Below are 18,868 nucleotides of genomic sequence, written 5' to 3'. Positions count from 1 at the left end.
AGACAATACTGTTCCAACATCTGGGCAACAGAACTAGATCCAATGTCAAGGCCATGAGCCCAGCACCTGAAAGTAATCTCAGACCTTTGGTCTGGGCAGATGCAATAGCCGAGCCACCTGCGTCTACAGCTTTGCCACCCTGTTTGCTGTGAGATACACTCTGCCTGTCTGGGTATCGAAGTGGGCCCCTAAATATTCCAGCGACAGACAGAACCAGGTGAGACTTTGCCACATTGATCACCCACCCCTCAAGGGTGTTCAATACTCGTTGCACGGGATGACAGCATTCCTCCTCCATCTTCGTCCAAATAAGCCAGTTGTCCAGATATGGGTGGACCAGAATCCTTTCGCATCACAAGGCTGCAGCCACCACCACCATCACCTTCATGAAGGTTCAGGAAGCCATGGCCAAACTGAAGGGAAGGGCTCGAAACTGGAAGTGCTGACCCAACTTCAGAAATTTCTGATGTTCCCTTCAAATGGGAATATGTAGATAAGCCTTGGTTAGATCTAAGGACGCCAGGAACTTTCCTTTGTGGATTGTTGCAATCACCATACGCAATGTCTCCATCTGGAAACGCGGCACCCACAAAGTTATGTTGACTTTTTGAAAATCCAAGATGGGACGGAAGGTGCCCTCCTTTTTTGATACAACAAAATAAATGGAGTATCTTCCCCGCCCCTGCTTGCTCAGCAGAACTGGAACTATGGCCTCCAAGTTTATCAACCTTTGCAGAGTCCCCTCTATTGCCTCCCGTCTGCTTTGAGAAGAGCAGTGGGACTCCAGAAAGCCCTGAGCAGGCGTGAAAATTCTAAGGTGTAACCGTCTCTTACAACCTCTAGAACCCACTCGTCCGAGGTAATCTCTTCTCCAGTCCTCGTACAAAAGGACAATCTGCCCCTACCGCTTCCACCGAGGAATGGGCATGCCTGGCTTCATTGGGAGGCCTTACCTCCTCTGGCCCCCTGACTGGAGCTGCCTCTGGAGGACCTTCCAGAACCCTGAAAACGCTGCTAACATCCCGATGCGTTTCGAGCCCAAGGTCGAGATCCCTTTCCTGGACCAAAACCTCCTTGAATCCCGGAAACGGGAGCGGGGTGGAAAGATTTACTTAACACCCTTCTTATCTTCCCGCAGCTTGTTCCTTTTGGATTCACCCAGGGAGTTTATTAGCTGATCCAGGTCCTACCCGAGAAGCAGTTTCCCCTTAAAGGAAAGTTGAGCAACCAGAGAAGTCTGTGTGCCGCCACCACTGAGACCATGCTCTCGGCTGATGTACACACCAAATCATACAAGGCAACCGCCACATAAGCCACCCCAGCCTCCAGGCGAGCCGCCTGAACGGGACTAAGTATAACGGACGAGGACTGTTCCTGGGGCTTTTGAATCCAGCACAAGCAAACCCGCTGCATCATACTAGCACACACCTTTGCTTGTAGACTCAAGGCTGACACCTCAAACATGCGCTTCAACTGAATCTCCAATTTGTGGTCTTGCACATCCTTCAGAGCGGTGGACCCCTGCCACCAGAACTGTGGTCTTCTTGGTCACCGCAGATTCTGCCACATCCACCTTAGGCATATTCAGATGCTCCAAATGTTCTTCCATCAATGGATAAAGCTGTGCCATTGCTCAACCGACCTTCAGGCCTGCTCCCGGCTGATCAGCTTCTGAATCTTTTTAGGCAATGGAAAGGCACTAGGACCCCGCAGTCCATCGAGGACCAGATTAACGCCTTTATTGTCTGACTCTTCCTGAGTCAGTTTCACCCCCAATTCCTTCAAAACCTGAGGGATGAGGGGACGAAGCTCCTCCTTAAACAGGTGGATGACTCGAGGGTCATCCCCCTCGGACACAAACCCTTCACTGAGCTCTGGATCATCCTTGTTTCCATCCGGATCTGAGGCCTGTCCCCCATCCTGATCCGCCCCCTGCGGAGATGTAGGGTCCTCCTGCACTTCACTGGAGTCATCCAGATCCCTGGGGTCACCCCCTGCACAAGTGCCACATAACCTAAACAAGTCTCTAGACTGGCCCGCCAAAGCCATTCTAGGTCTTTTGGGTGGCACTGGCCTTCTCTCCCTGGATCTCTGCACACCTGCGCTCTCTTCCTAGCCAGGAAAGCCTGGTGCATCAGCAGGACAAATTCAGGAGAAAACCTCTTCAGATCTGCAATACCCTGCTCAAAGAGACTAGCCTCCGAGTTAGACCCCCCTCCCCTCCTGGACTGCTTCCGACTCCAAAGAGAGAAAAGGAGGGGATTCACTGGACTCCCGACCGGTCGTGGTCCCCTGGTTGTGATCCCCTGCGGGTGCAGGTCCAAAGCAGACCCCCCCCCCCCTTTGGCTGCCAATGTGGCCCCCTGCAGACCGAGAGGCCTTCTTGGCCTTGGATCCCTCCTCCCCCGAGGCATAACCTGTGCAGAGGGAGCAGGTATTCAACTGGGCCGACCAGAGCCCGCAGGCCCTGCAAGCTTCCATGCGTGGTTTATCCGCCATGAGGCCTGCGATCGCCACGTAGTCAACGATCACCGCTGTGCAGAAGACTGCACCACACTACTGCTCTGCTGAGCCGCGGGAATCTCGCAATTATGCCAACACAAGCGGTGCATGGGAAAAGCGGCGGTGGCCTGAGTGCTGTGTGACCAGCGTGGTAACACGGTGCATGAGAAAAGATTTCCCCACTGGGGAAAAAACAGAATCAACATCCTCACCCCTCTGCCAAGCCTGGCAGCTTCCACCGAATCAGCCCTGGCACTGAACCTCAGGCCGATTTTCCTGTCTCTCTTCTCGGCTTCAATAAACAAAACAAATTCATCTTTTTTCATTTTTTTTTCAACTAAAAGAAACAATTCAAGGGAAACAAAAAGAGGCACTTCCCTGCAGATAGACAGCAGGGAAGGTCCCCAGAGGCAGCGGGCCACAACAGCCAGTGGTATCCAACCCCCCTGGTTGCCCGGCTCAACCCAAGGGATGGTCCCACCATGGAACCTAACACCTCAGGGAGCTGATCCCAAACTTCTCAATCTCCCAAGCACTTTCAGTCAGAACTGCAGGTTTGCACCTCTCCCATCTGCTGGAGCAGAGAAATACTGAGGGACTGCAGGTGGCACTTTTGCTTATGCAGCATTGCCTCAAAGTGTACTCTGCCTCCATCTGCTGGTAGGAATGCAAACCCACTGGTCTGGACTGATCTGGGTATGTTCAGGAACTACCTGTAGTTTTTCCTGGTATTTTATACCAGCTGCCATCTTCCTGTCATCTCCCCCAAAGCTTATGCATAGCAAAGCTTCTTCAATGATAATTCTTGGCCAACGTCCAAAGACCATATTATGCATGCATCGGTGTGCGAATGGAGACACGCTGCAGTTTTAAATCGTACATGCACTTGTGCGCGTATATTTTAAAATACATCTCCTGTGTGCAAGTATGCCTCTAATCTTATGAGATTGCTCGAGAAAACGTACTTCGCATATCTTTCTAGGACTTTGTTGGCTTTTACGCGCGTATGTGGATGGATTTTTAAACATGCTCGCATGGACAACTCAGGTTTTCCAATTAGTCCACCAGTTTGCCCAGTTAATATCGAGGTCTTCAAGACCCATCTGATTCTCCATTCTGAATGCCCCCCAGTTGACCTAAATCCCTCACCCTGTCCTATAAACCATAAAACTCAAGATCTACAGACTTGCTCCGAATCTGGAGCAGTAATAAAGTTACATGTATAACAAGCCGATGTGCGCTGCAGTCTCCAGTTTTAAAATACATAGTTATGCATGCAACTATTGGCCCTGCCCTGGAACATCCAGGCCCCTCCCCTTTTCCATCCTCTTATTTTTGATATGTGCAAGGGTATATACATGAGTACTTTGCAGCTTTAAAAAATCTGCATTTGTTGTGCGCGGCCTGCATACACACTTGTGTAGGCATTTTTGCGTGAGCAACGCTTTTAAAATTAACCTCACATTATTTAAATTAACACTATCTGGGTTGGTATAATGGTAATGGCTAGCATTTGATAATGTGCAATGTGATACAGATGTAACACTGCAGGAAGGGATAATCCTGTTGCTTCAGTTTGCATAGACCTGCTACTGTCCCATACAGGAAACAAAGTCAACAGGAACAATTATACAGGTTATTAAATGGAACCTTAGAATTTTTATTTTGTCGTGATTGGAATGTGATTGACTGCTATTTTTTAAAAATTTTTATCTCCCCTCCCTTTGCTAAAAGCACCAGAAATATAAACTGATGCACAGTGTGATCTTCTGAGCTCTCCTAAAACCTAACACAAATGTCAGTCATTGCAGTGTGACGCTCGCAGATCATGGCCTTCACATTGTTATCAAAAACACTGAGAACCCCCATCCGCTACAGATGCTAGCTAGAGTAAAATAATTCAGAGCAGAAATTCAAGAAAAATTCAGATCTCAATGCCCTTCTTTAAAAAGATTATTTCCCATTGTGGTTCCCCTCACAGTATTCCTGTAAAGCAGCTCATTTTTCTTGTGCACCATTCCACTGCCAGCAATATGACCTTTGCACTAATGGCCGTGAATCTGTAAAGGTGCCTCAGGCTGAGATTGTTTTTACTTGCACTGCCTTTCAGCTTATTATTTTGCTGCCCAATCCTTTCCTCTCACCCTCCCTTCAAGGGTCACCCTTGGCATGTATGTAATTCATCCCCACCTCTTCCTGCTCCCACTGACTTTTCCCTCGTTAGGTGTAGCCACACAGGACCGCATGTCTGGGCAGCACTGGGATCCCTTGTTGGCCCGAATGGGACATGCTTCTGAGACAATTGCTTGGTGCCTCTCTTTGCAGCTGGGAAGGATCCCCAGAGTGGCGGCAGCTGCCTTCCTTCCCTCCCTGGGACTGAGCACACTGATCCAGGGTGTGCTGAAACCAGCCAATCTGAACCAGAGTCTCCTCCGCTGCAGGATGAGTCACAGGGCTAGACCTTTTTTTTTTTTTTATTTCAGGCTCTCTTTACAAAGTAAAAGAGTGAATGCTTAATTGGTCTGTTTGTGACCTTGTTTTAGCAGATAAATTAGAGAATAGATTGCGGTGAAAACTGAGATGCAAAAGTTCGGCAGCTTGGTTAGCAGACGGGTTGCAGCTTTTGGTTGTGAGGCATTCCTGTTCCTGGGCTAAGGGGCAGTGGAACGCCTTTTTGTTGAGGGGGGGGGGGGCCCAAACCAACCAATCACCACCTCTTTATATCTGGCTATATTTTGAATGGGTAATGAGATAACCGGACAAATTGTATCCAGGGAGTGGAGGGGAATTGTTTTAATCTGGGTACCTCCAAAAGTTACCTGTACAAAGCATCTGAATGTGGACTTCTTCACTATTGCCATGCACTTAAAGCATATTCTTGCAGAAGAACCTGAATTACCCATCGCTGAGGAAGGCTGTATGCAGGCTGTGCAATTACTGGGTAAATGAATGCTCCGCTCACACATGTGTAGACCCAGCAGGCGTGCACAGCCATTTCTCAATAAATTGATAATGTGGTATGGTAACATTACAAAACAATGTGGTACTTTGATGGACCATACTGTGACATTTCTTTGTGTTTGTTAGGGAGGGGGGAGATGGGAGAATAAATGTGCTCCATGTCAGGGATTGATTTCCAGGATATTTTTATTTTATTTTATTTATTTAAGGTTTTTATATACCGGCAATCATGAAAACATATCTTGCTGGTTTACATAAAACGGGAGTGCAGAATATACATCAAACTAGGTGACCGAAGATGCAGTTACATTTAACAAGGGTAGCAGAACTTGGAGAAAGGAGGAAGAGATAGGAAAGAATAGAAATGGTTAAACAATATACAAATTAAATGCTATATACAAAAGGCATGGTTAAGGGCTGAATGTTTAGAGGAGTCATTAGAATGTGTTTGAAAAGACAAAGAAACTAACCTAGAACTCTTAGACTGGCAGACGATGACACTGAACCCAGGTCATTTGCAGCTATACAGGTGTAGGTACCATCGTCGTCTGTGGTCACACCAATGATTTTCAGGGTTGCTTCTCCCACGTCACTGAACCCCCCAAAGAGAGAAGAATGAATAAATAAATAAATAGATCAAAACCACAAATGACTTGGTAAATTTCCCAGGTCTGCTGCAGAAATCCCTCTTTTACAGATTAAAAAATCTACTTTCCTTCTTACAATCAATGATGATGACTCCTGTTTCTTACCAAGTCATACACACAATGGGGATAACCGCAATACATACTGTAAGTCATATAAAGGTTAATATGCAGCAGGCCAATGAGAGGGAAAGTTACCCAGATAATGTCACGCCCAGCTATTCAGTGGCACTTAAGCCACACAAGACTGCCGCTGAATATACCTGGCTATACTTACCTGGATATCTTTAGGATAGCTAACCCCATGTAACTTTAGCCAGAGTCAACTCAATATCAGGCCGATGCAATATCAGCGCGCGTTAAGGGAGTGGGTGCTCAATCAGCTCTCCCGGCCACCTGATTTAATATTTAAATTGGGTGCTGCGGTAAAAAGGAGGCGCTAGGGGAAATTACATGCCCCCTAGCGCCTCCTCGGCAGCGGGAACCCGGGAGAGGTGGCTGTCAGCAGGTAAGGAAAATGGACGCTCAGTTTTGGAACGTCTGTTTTCCTAACCTATGCACAGCCACAGATTAGGAAAACGGACGCTCGTTAATTGAGTGTCCCTTTTCCTAATCTGACCGCTGACACCCTTTTTTTTTTTTTTTTTCGGGACATTCTAATTTTTTAGATCCTCCGACTTAATATCACCACAATATTAAGTCGGAGGAAGTACAGAAAAGCAGTATTTTCTGCTTTTCTGTAGACCTTTTGGGCCCTTCCAAAATTAACGCCTGCTCTGGGCAGGCGTTCATTTTGGCAAGTAAAAATGTGCGCGTCGGGCACACTTTGTTTTTTTTTGCATCGGGGGAATAGATAATAGCCTCATCAACATGCATTTGTATCGGGGGGTTATGGATGCGCATCCAATTGCGGGTTGAGCTGTGCGCTGCTGCCAGCGCAAGGCATTGCATCGGCCTGTATGTGCACTCACTGGCTAAAGTTTAGTCCCACCCACAAAACTAATGTGCTCAGTGATGGGAAAGAGTCAAACACCAGGTTTCGTGCAGGTAACTCAAAAGAAATTGTTAGCTAAGGTTTCCCCCTTGGATCGCACATCAGAATCATAGATCCGCATATTCCCACAGATCAAAATAACTCCTAAAAAAAAGTGGTGGATTTCATGAGCTCTGACGATATTTAAGTGGGTGATGCCACTTAAAACTGACACGTCCCTGGAACCACTTGTGGGGAGAAAGGGGACACTTACCTGTCTTGAAGGATTTCACCTTTACAGTGCAGGGGTGGATTTGAAAGGTGCACAGCAGTTCTCAGGGTTCCAGGGACGTGAAACTCCTATTAGGCAGGGCAACCTGAAGATCATTACTACCTAAACTGAACTGCCCCCCCCCCCCCCTTCCCAGTCTTAATCTAGGAGCTCAGCAGCTACAAAGATAAACTAGAACTATGCTTCTGGAAAGGAGCACTTTTCTACCGGTTAGTCAAACATTTCTTTCACCTAAACCTAACAACAGTCTGGTGGCTTTATACAGAAATAATCCTGAACAGAGCTGGCATCAGACAGAGCACCAGAACGGGTCTGCACCCCCACCTCATACATTTTTATCCTTCACCGGCACAAATACAAAGAAATCTGTGGAGACAGGACCACCTGGCAAAATCAGCAAGACAGCGATTTACATCTATTCTCCAGCTCTTTGTTTTTTTTTAAGAGATTTGGCAGTAGCTGTTAGCAAACTGTAAGGGAAAAGAGCGGAAAGCAGTCATAACATATGACAAGGATTAAGAACACAAGAAGAGCCTTTGTAAATAGATGTGGGAGATGATTCTTTGTCTGAGAAAGTGGGGGGGGGGGGGGGGGGGAAGGCTGCCTTTTTTATTCTTACTGCACTGCTTCTGTACAAAGAAAAGACAGCAGTTTTGTGGGGGGTTTGGGGAGGGGGCAGTCCACGAGTACCTGTATGTGATGATGTATCGACAGTCGTTGCTCAGGATGTTATGATCGGGGCCCTTCCATGTCACAGATGCTTTAGGGCGACCACAGACTTTACACCTCAGTATGACGGTTTCTCCAGTCTCGCACGTCACCTCGCTCAGCGGAATTATAAACTCTGGGGGAACTAAGCAAATAAAAAAAAAAAATAAGCGTATTGTGCTGCATGGTCTAGGAAGGCATTCATTTTCGCTGTTGCTTGGTGATGACGTCACATTGTTTGATTCGTTCGCTAGGTGCTGGAGTGGCTCTGGTTTAAAGCAGCAGTGCATGCTATTGCTTTTATCTTTTTCTACTCTCTAGTTTTGTTTTTTTTTACTTTTTTAAATTTCTAGATTAAAAAAAGAAATGCAGTTTTTGAATATATTTTATTTTTAATCACAAGATGTTTTTAACAAATATCTGCCACAGAAGTTTTTTGGTTGTCCAGGCTATGTTTATAGGCTCAAAGGCCAATGAGCCATCCATATGTGGATAAAGTTAAGCAGACAAACCTGTCTGCTTAACTTTATCCGGATATTCAGCCCAAACAAGTTCAAAGCAGTTCAAGTTAACTTTAGGCCTGCAATCCAGCTGATCCCAGTTAACCGAGTAAAGAAGAACCTAGATCCGTCAGACCCAAATAACTACCGCCCCATATCCAATCTACCCCTACTAGCCAAATTGACAGAAAAAGCTGTTTTATCCCAACTAAACGAACATCTTGATTCATACAACATACTTCACCCGAATCAACATGGATTTAGAAAAAATCACAGCACGGAAACACTTCTCGCCAACCTATCTAATGAAATTCTAAGAAGTGCCGACATCAAGATTAACCACCTCCTAATACTCCTAGACCTCTCCGCGGCATTCGATACTGTAGATCACAAAATCCTTCTATCTAGCCTTTCAAACATCGGCCTCTCCGGCTTCACCCTCAAATGGTTCACCTCCTTCCTAAATAACAGATCCTTCAAGGTCACTATGAACAACATCTCATCAAAACCCCTCCCTCTAGACACCGGTGTACCACAAGGTTCTGCCCTTTCGGCCACCCTCTTTAACATCTATCTAATTCCTCTCTGCCACCTCATCTCCAGTCTTGGAATAACTTTCTTTCTGTACGCCGACGACATTCAGTTCATCATACCTGTCACCAACTCAATAGAAGACGCTCTTCGCACAGCTGCCAAACACCTAACCACAATTAGAAACATGCTCAACAAGTTAAAATTATGCCTAAACATGAATAAAACTGAATGTATCCTCATTGGAAGAAACGTCTCAGACCAAACCATTGCCCACAACTCTCTTCTAATCAACAACATATCCATACCTCTAAAAAGCTCAACAAAGGACCTCGGCGTATGGATCGATAAAGATCTCAACCTAAAAACACACATAGCAGCCAAAACCAAGGAAGGTTTCTATAAACTTCATGTACTAAAACACCTAAAGCCGCTCCTCCACCATCAGGAATTCCGAACAGTTCTACAATCCCTGATCTTCAGCAGCTTAGACTACTGCAACTCAATGTTATTAGGTCTCCCCAAATCCACCTTAAAACCGCTGCAGTTACTGCAGAATGCCGCTGCAAGAGTACTGACCGGAAATAAAAAATCGGATCACATCACCCCAATACTAAAAAGCCTACACTGGCTACCAATCATTCAAAGAATTGAATACAAAACCCTGACGATCATCCATGACGCTTTACACAATTCAGTTAACTCCGCAGTCAGTAAAATGTTCCACCCCCACAAACCTCAACGGAACACCAGAACTTCTGAAAAACGTCTACTCGAAATACCCACATATCCCATGGCTAAGCTTACTAACACCAGAAATAGAGCTCTCTCCATAGCGGGGCCTAATCTCTGGAACGCCCTACCATGCTACCTCACCACTATCATCGAAAATAAATCATTCAAAAAAGAACTGAAAACCTGGATCTTCAGCCAGACTTTCAATGATGATTTAAGCAATCCACAATTGTGATGCCTTAAGCTTCCCATCCTTCTCCCCTCTTCTCTTCTCCGCATACCTACCCCTTCCTCCTTCCATTACCTACCCCATCCCCCCCTCATTTCCTACTTTTCCCATTCAGACTTTCTTGTATTCAGAACACGAGTTTGTATATACCTTCCTCGTTTTTTGTTTCTATTTTCTTTTTCGTTATTTGAATTAAATTATTTTTTAGTTATTCCTGTTACTTCCTTCTCCATATGCTAGTTGCATATACTTTTGTTTCTCAAATTGTTCTATGTATCATTGTTTCGTTCCAATGTAAACCGGGGTGAAGGCATGTGCTAAACCTCGGTATATAAAAGCTTCAAATAAATAAATAAATAAATAAATAAACTTTGATCCACCAGTGCTGAATATTAGTGCTGACCAGGTAAAGCTGCACCTCACATCCACCCCCCAGCGTCACCTTTTTTTGTCCAGCCAAATTCTAACAGGGAATTAATTTGCTCAGACAGAATTGAGTCAGTCAGTGGGGTGGGGGAAATCAGAAAAAGTCCAGGTTTGTCTGGCTAACTCCCAACGTTAGCATAGTGCATCAATATAGTGCAGTAGCATAGGCTCCTGAAGGATGATCAGCAGAGGAAAGACGGTGAGGGAAATGGCTATGGAGGAGCAGCTTTCAAACACCTCATCTCAGGAATTACATACAAATCAGAGAGATTTTAATGATTTTATTAGTGCTAATGTTAATTTGTCCGGATTCTTTGTGGTTTGCTGTTGGATTGTTTAGTTCTCCAATAAATACATGCAACATCAGCAGCTTGATGCATCTTTAAAGACTATGCAATATAACAGTTGGTGGGCACTTTTCAAATAGCCCATGTCTTTGCAAACTATGTGGTCAGTTTAAAAGCATGTACATTACACAAATTTTCTAACAGAAACAAAACATGCATGCTAAAAACAAATGTACAAATGCTGCTTTCCTGCGCTGACCTAAACACGTCCACAGGAACACCTCTTTTTCCCTGTAGCTAAAAGTATGCACAGTATGGAAGCCCCACATACTTTTAGAGATATCTGAAGAGGACACGTTTCAGTCAGGTCATTTTACCCAAGCAAATGTCTTTGAAAATTTCCCTCTAAAACTTGTGCTAAAAATGTTTTGGTATACTAAAACGTAATATGCTTGCTAAATTGACATTTAACTTGCACTAAAAAGCATATAGGCACACTAGTATGCAAGTTAACAGAAAAAATGTAGACTGTCTACAAGCCAAATAGCATATACATGCTAAATAGCAAGTACATGCTGGGTTTAATAATGGTTTGGATATGTTTCTAGAAGATAATTCCATTAACACTTATCAACCAGGCAGGTGTGGGATTGCCTGGAATTGGACAACAGAGAAGGGATCTTCTGGGAACTTCCAAGTGATCTGGACACCGCTGTCAGAAAGATGATGCTGAGTTTGACAGACCATTAGTCTGACCCAGCATAGCATTTCTTATGTTCTTACCCTAGACAAGATAGTGTGTAAGTGCTAAACTACGCATGCTCAATTCACATTTCCTCATTGATCCGCCCCATTCCTTCAAAACTGTATAGACGTAAGCCTGGCACATGGGGCCAGTCCAAATCACAAGAAAGTTCCCAGAAGAGCCTAACTGAGGAAGTCCATTGCTTTAATCAGTGATTTAGGTGCCTGTAGTAATTTATGGACATTCAATTTTAACTATTTAAAACAACTTACCATCATAAATGTAGTTGGGATTGAGGAGCTGAAAATAAAAAAAAACAAAAACACAAAAGATATATCACAATAAATGCACCAAATGAAAAACATTCTATACTAAAAGGAAACAATTTTTTTTTTTTTTTAAAGAGGAACATCAAAGCTTGGCCAACTCACAGATCAGTGAGTTGAAAATGTCTCTCCTCTTTCCCCCTTGGGTGTACAACATTACATTGTAGAGCTATACACCACCCCCAAAAAGCAGCAAATAGACACCCTAGTTATGTCATCAGAGACAAGCATGATCTCACTGCTGTTCCCAGTTTGCCTTAGTGAGGAATTAATCTGCAACTGGGTCCCAGCCAAGCATCTGGAGGGAAGTCCAAAACTATAGGGAAGATCATTTTTTAATAAAGAGAGATTTTCTCCCTTTGAGGGTGGTAAGATACTATAGCTTAATAAAATGCACCTGGAAAACGAGCAAGGCAGAAGCAATTTTTGCGTTAGCCAATCTGAAAAGACGCTAATAACCCAAAGAATTAATAACTCAAAGAAATCAGCCAAGAGGTATGTCTGCAAAATTACATACTTGCACATATACATATTTAGGGAGGAATAATATGAAGTGTAGCAAAAATCTATAATCTTCCCATTAGAGTGCATGTGATCTCACTACCAGCACATACTGAAAGGTCTTTTTGCTGTTATGAAAAAAAACTATAATGTTCTAAATTAGGGGTTCTCAACCCAGTCCTTGGGACACACCTAGCCAGTCTAGTTTCCAGGATATCCACAATGAATATGCATGAAACAGATTTACATACAATGGAGGCAGTGCATGCAAATCTGTTTCATGCATATTCATTGTGGATATTCTGATAACCAGACTGGTTAGATGTGTCCTGAGGACTGGGTTCAGGACCACTGTTCTTAACAGTATTAAAAAAAATGTTAATAAGTTCACAGATATATCTGATTACGAAAGCATGCCACATCATGTTGTGTGCCCTCTAAAATTATGAGCAATCTACATAACTAAGGTGGCAGTTACTGGCTTCAGTTCTTTTACACAGAAACAGTAGATACACAGTGCTAGGCCTCCATCCTCTGCATTAGGATGGCTCTTCTGGATTCTTCCCTTTTGCGGTCTTGCTGTTTATAACACACACATACTCACCTTCACCGAGACCTTATTGGGCAGCCCTTCCCTCGATTTGCGATATCCATTTTCTAACTTGCCTTCCCTTTTGCCTTCTTTATCCTTTTTCTCAGATTTCTTCCTCAGTCGGAGTGCCGTGTGCCAAGATGATGACTTCCTGGAGGGCAGATGATATGGTGAGCAAATCACTTCCAGCACATCTTCGTAAAAGCGTTTCACAGAAATGGAAAAATTACTTATCTGATAATTTCATTTTCCTTAGTGTAGACAGATGGACTCAAAACCAGTGGGTTTATGCTCCCCTGCCAGCAGATGGGAGACTGAGCAAGCTGACATCACAGTATATATACTCCTGCAGTGACCCCAGCCTGCCAGTATTCTCTTCAAAAGCAACTGTGGACAGACTAGCAAAAAACGTGATTAAAAACAGGAAACCAGAACTGTACTCAACCAGCCATAAACACTGAACTCACGTAAGTTCAAAGTACCCCAAGCTAGGGACTGGATGAACACTTACCAGTAATTTCTTGGGACCCAGAGCCCCACAGGAGGACTAGTGATACACTCATGCGGCAGCCGAGGGTGGGAAGCAGAGACCATCTGTCTACATTAAGCAAAACAAAATTATCAAGTAAGTACTTTCTCCATTTCCTAGCGTGTAGACAGATGGACTCAGGACCAGTGGGATGTACCAAAGCTACTCCCAACAGGGTGAGAAGCTGACGGCGGTCTAGACAACTGTGCACGTGCAAAGGCTGCATCTTCCCAGGCCTGCACATTCAGACAATAAAACCTGGAAAAAGTGTGTAAGGAGGACCACGTCACAACTCGGCAGATATAGACAAGAGACAACAAACTAACCCCAGCCCATAATACTGCCTGTGCCCTAGTGGAATGAGCCATAACCTGAGTAGGCAACAGCTTTTCAGCATCCACATAAGCGGCTGTAATTACCTCCTTATTCCAACAAGCTATGGTAGACCGCGAAGCTAGAGCACCCTGCTTACTCTCGCCATGGAGAACAAACAGGCGATCCATCTTTCGAAAAGGTTCAGAAACCTCCAAATGCTGCATGACAATTTGCCTGACATCCAAGGAGCTCAAGAGGCGATATTCCTCTGCATCCCTGACCTTATCCAGGGATGGCAAGGAGATGGACTGATTCAAATGAATGTCGGAGACTACCTTGGGCAAGAAGATGGAACAGTACGCACATGTAAGGCCCCCGGAGTCACCCAAAGGAATGGCTCCTGGCAAGACAAGGCCTGCAGCTCAGAAATTTGACATGTTGAAAATATAGCCACCAGGAACACAGTCTTCAAGGTCAACAACCACAAGGAAAGTCTATGCAGCAGTCAGAATGTAGGGCTCGCCAAAAAATCCAGCACCAGGTTAAAACTCCACAATGGAACCGGTAACCTCAAGGGAGGCCTAAGATGATTCACTCCCTTCAAAGAAAAGGCCACATCAGGATGAGACGACAAGGAAAAACCATTCACTGAGCCTCTGAAACAGGCAAGAGCTGCAACCTGCACCTTCAAGGAATGAAGAGCCAATCCTTTATTCAACCCATCCTGCAAAAAATCTAGAATGAGTGGCATCTTAACTGAATGAGAAAGAACACCCCGCTCCTTACACCAAGCTTCAAAAACTCTCCAAACCCGCACAAAAGCCAAGGAAGTGGAGAACTTGCGAGAGCGGAATAAGGTGGCAATCACCACAGAGGCATAATCATGCTTCAACAAGCGAGCCCTCTGAAGGGCCAAACCATAAGGCAGAACAGAGTCTGATCCTCATGAAGAACCAGTTCCTGCTGTAACAGATCCATGTGTGGTGGAAGATGAAGGGGGGATCTCCACCAGCAGTATTTGCAAATCTGCATACCATGGATGCCTGGGTCAGTCCAATGCCACCAGGAGTACTAGCCCCTTGTGGCCTTTGATCTTGTGAATTATCCTGCCCAACAAGGTCCATGGAGGAAAGGCATAAAGCAATCTGCCTTCTGGCCAGACCTGTACAAGAGTGTCTATTCCCAGGGACCACGGCTCTCTCCTGCGACTGTGGAATGGAGGAACCTTTGCATTGCGAGAAGTCGCCAGTAGGTCTAGGAACGGAAGGCCCCAGTGATCCATGATCAGCTGAAATACCTCGGCTGACAACACCCACTCTCCTGGGTCTAGACTCTCCCTGCTGAGAAAGTCCACTCTTATGTTGTCTTTTCCTGCAATGTGAGAGCCCGAGAGCATCTGCAGATGACCTTTCACCCATTCCATAAGCTGGCCTATTTCCTGCGACACTTGCTGGCTCTTGGTTCCTCTCTGGCGACTGATACAGGCCACTATCATTGCATCATCTGACATCAAACAAACCGCTTGATCCCACAGCCTGTGGCTGAACTACAAGCATGCCAGCTGTACCGCCCAGGCTTCTAGGTGATTGATGTTCCAGCGGGACTCTTTGGGCTGTTAATGCCAGTCAGTGAGCCCCCCCCCCCCCCCCAACCGTGGAGACTCACATCTGTTGTGAATACCAACCAGGTTGGAGAGGGTAAGGGAACTCCCATTCTCAGATAATCTTCTTGCAACTAACACTGGAGGTGGGAGCAGATTTCCATAGCCTGAGACTGCTGGTTCCGACAAGACAGCAGAGAGCGTTGAAGAGGATGCATATGCGCCTTCGCCCACGGCACCACTTCCAGGGTAGCCGCCATCAAGCTGAGCACCTATAGGTAGGATCACACAGTCAGGTGTATAGTGTTCACCAATTGACAAACTTAAGACATCAATTTCTTAATCCAAATTTCCAGCAGGAGAACTTTGTCCTGCCGTGTGTCGAACTGGATCCCCAGATAATCCGATGACTAAGGTAGCTGAAGATTGCTCTTGGTCAGGTTGACCACCCAACTGAGCTCTTGCAATAAGGAGATCACCTTGTGTGTCACCAGGCAGCTCTCTTCCGGAGACTTTGCCCAAATCAGCCAGTCATCCAAATACGGGTGCACCAGGTTCCCTTCTTTTCGCAAGACCACTGCTACTACCACCATAACACCTTGGAAAATGTTCTTGAGCAGTGGCTAGACCAAAGGGAAATGCCTGAAACTGATAATGGTGCCCCAATACTGCAAAGCATAGAAAGCGTTGGCATTTCAATCGGATGGGAATATGAAGGTAAGCGTCTGACAGTTCCAAGGAGATCAGAAATTCCTGAGTGCACCGCCATTATGACAGAGCATAAGGTTTCCATGCGAAAATGAGTCACCTTCAAATGACGGTTGACCTCTTGAGATCCAGGATGGGAAGAAAGGAGCCGTCCTTCTTGGGCACAAAAATAAATGGAATATCACCCCATACTTTCTTCAGACATGGGCATCGGAACCACAGCCCTCAGCCTGAGGAGCCCGTGAAGCGTGAACTCCGCTGCCTGCCTCTTCTGTGGGGAGTGGCAAGGGGACACCATGAACATTTCCTGAGAAATACCATGAAATTCCAGTGCATATTCTTCTTGTATCACCTCCAGGACTCACTGGTTTGACGTGATCTTGACCCACCTCCGATAAAAGAGAAAGAGATGTCCCCCTATCTCTTGTTCCAGAAGGTGGGTCAGCAAACCTTCATTGGGAAGCTCAGGAAGGTCCGCCACCCAAGCCCACTCCTCTCTTGGGCTATTCAGGGAAGAGAGGATTGAGACCTACTGAAAGGCCAAGACCGCTGAAAGGTTGACCCTCTGTAGGGCCAAAACCGCCTTGAACCCCGGAGACGACCCCTCATACCAAAGGGGCGTTTTAACTGCTTATCTTCCGGCAACTGAGGAACCAGCTTCTCCAACTCGCTCCCAAGCAAGAGCGAACCTTTAAAGGACATCTTGGTAAGATTAGCTTTGGAGGTTGCATCATCTGACCAATTTCACAACCAGAGTTGAAGCCTCGCTGCTATCACTGAAGCCACTCATCTGGCCGAGGCACGGACCAAATCATAGTCTGCATCTGCTAAAAAGGCAGCAGCAGGTTCCATAACCGCTCTGGAATTCCCTCCATATTCATCAACCTACTGAGAGAGCAGCAGACAAGATCACGCCATTAGGTCACAAAAGGAAGCAATCTGTAAAGTCACTGCCACTGCCTCAAAGGTTTGCTTATGAATAGCCTTAATCATGTACATCCTTCAAGGCTGCTCCTCCCTCTATGGAGATAGTTGTCCACTTAGAGATGGCACATGCCAGTGCATCCACTTTGGGAAAATGCAAATGCTCTCTCACAACCGGATCCAGGGGGTACAGGCCTTCCAATGATCGACCCCCCTCTAAAATTTGCCTCTGGGGCATCCCATTTCAGATCAATCAGTTCTTGAATGGCATCCATCACAGGGATTCTTCCTCTGTGCTGACACGGCATTTGAACCAGGGTCTGGGAAATCAGGGCCAGCAGTTCATCTCTATTAAAGAACTGCAACATGGTTCCTTACAGTTCCAGTCCTGGAGGAATTTCCCCATCTTCCAGGGAATCAGGGTCAACCTCATCATCAATGCCATCCGGATTCCTGTCAGGAACGCCTGCATGGATCCACGGCAAGCTCTGGCGCTTAAGCATACAACTGGAAGAGGGAGGAGCCATCAGTTGAGGGTCAAACTGGACAGGAATAGGGGAAGCGGAGGACTGTGCCTGAAGAAAAGCCTGTAAGCCTTGAAAAAATTCCACCCAAGAAAAAGCAGCCAGATCCAGACCAACCCCAGAAGGAACTGGAGCTGGTCCCACAGAACTGCCCTCGCCTGCAGAGGAGCCAGTCAAGGGAGAACAAAGGTCTGACATCCCTCCAGTCAAGACCGTGACCAGCCCATCATCAGAACGGGAGGAGCCAGGCTTAGCAAAATCTGAGGAAGTCAACTCTCCCTGAGCATCAGCAATGCTGACACAGGTCAGAAGCCAGGTCAAGCTAAGAAGCCCTAATATGACAGGGCAACAGAAACAGGAAGAGGCTTAAGCTTCTTGCTTACCGGCATCAAAGCGGCGGTAAATGTGCGTCTGAATGGCTCGCGATCAAAAGGGGAATGGGCACAAAAAATAAGCGCCTAGAAAGAAGTGCGGCAAAGCGCACGCACAACTTGTGCGCCAAACTAAGTGTGTGAACATTTTAAAATTTGTGTGTGTAAAATGTGTGCCCAAAAACTGAGTGCACAATGATGGGCAGAGCAGACAGCCTGTAGAGGGCAGCAGAGCACGCACAGGAGCACGCAAAAAATGCCGCTACAGCCTACCACGGAGGGTGCAAGAAAAATAAACTAATTGCGGGGCCTAGCCCACCGGGGGCTGCTCAACCCATCAGGCTGCCCAGTTCCCCATTTGCAATGGGAGCGGGAATGAATGTCGGTACAGCGCGTCGAGCACGGAGACCAGAGGAAGTCCTAAAACTTCTCTAATTCAAAGGTAAAACTTTTTTTTTTTAAACCTTACCTGAGCTCAGTGCTTACCGGCTGAGTATAAAGATGATCTCCGGCTGTGGGGGGAGAGGGTATCTGTCACTGCTGCGCTCGGCCTCCTGCACCCACTGCCTTTCAGCTGATCTGTCAGCTAAGTCCATGCCGGGAAACCCAGCTACCAGACCAAGGCACAGCTCTGAGGTACCACGGAAATCGCCTCAGGGATTCTCAACTGGGGGAGGGACCTTTAGGTATCACCGCAGGAAAGCGGGACTTTCTTTTCCTGAATTTACAATTTCAAATTTCTCCTTCCAAAAAGCTGGGAGCAACCCCATAGGGAGATGGCACGTCCACCATCTGCTGGAGATGGAGAATACTGGCAGGCTGGGGTCACTGCAGGGCTATATATATATACTGTGACTTCAGCTTGCTCCATCTCCATCTGCTGGCAGGGGAGCATAAACCGATTGGTCCTGAATCCATTTGGCTACTCGCTAGGAAATTACCATT

At 46.0% G+C, this 18,868-nt stretch overlaps 1 protein-coding gene across 1 annotated transcript in view; it reads right to left on the bottom strand.

Annotated features, from left to right (window-relative positions):
• TRIO (trio Rho guanine nucleotide exchange factor) overlaps nt 1–18,868 on the bottom strand; it is a 964,000-nt gene that overhangs the window by 27,636 nt on the left and 917,496 nt on the right. Inside the window, exons 50-53 of the mRNA XM_029590045.1 lie at nt 12,965–13,103; nt 11,806–11,833; nt 8,063–8,225; nt 5,934–6,055 (exon numbers count right to left, since the gene is read on the bottom strand). Of these exons, the coding sequence (XP_029445905.1) occupies nt 5,934–6,055; nt 8,063–8,225; nt 11,806–11,833; nt 12,965–13,103 (452 nt within the window). The remainder of the gene's footprint in view (nt 1–5,933; nt 6,056–8,062; nt 8,226–11,805; nt 11,834–12,964; nt 13,104–18,868) is intronic.

The sequence above is a fragment of the Rhinatrema bivittatum genome, chromosome 2 (genome assembly GCF_901001135.1).
Source record: "Rhinatrema bivittatum chromosome 2, aRhiBiv1.1, whole genome shotgun sequence".
In the NCBI taxonomy this organism is placed as follows: Eukaryota; Metazoa; Chordata; class Amphibia; order Gymnophiona; family Rhinatrematidae; genus Rhinatrema; species Rhinatrema bivittatum.
This window is presented reverse-complemented; position numbering and strand designations above follow the sequence as displayed.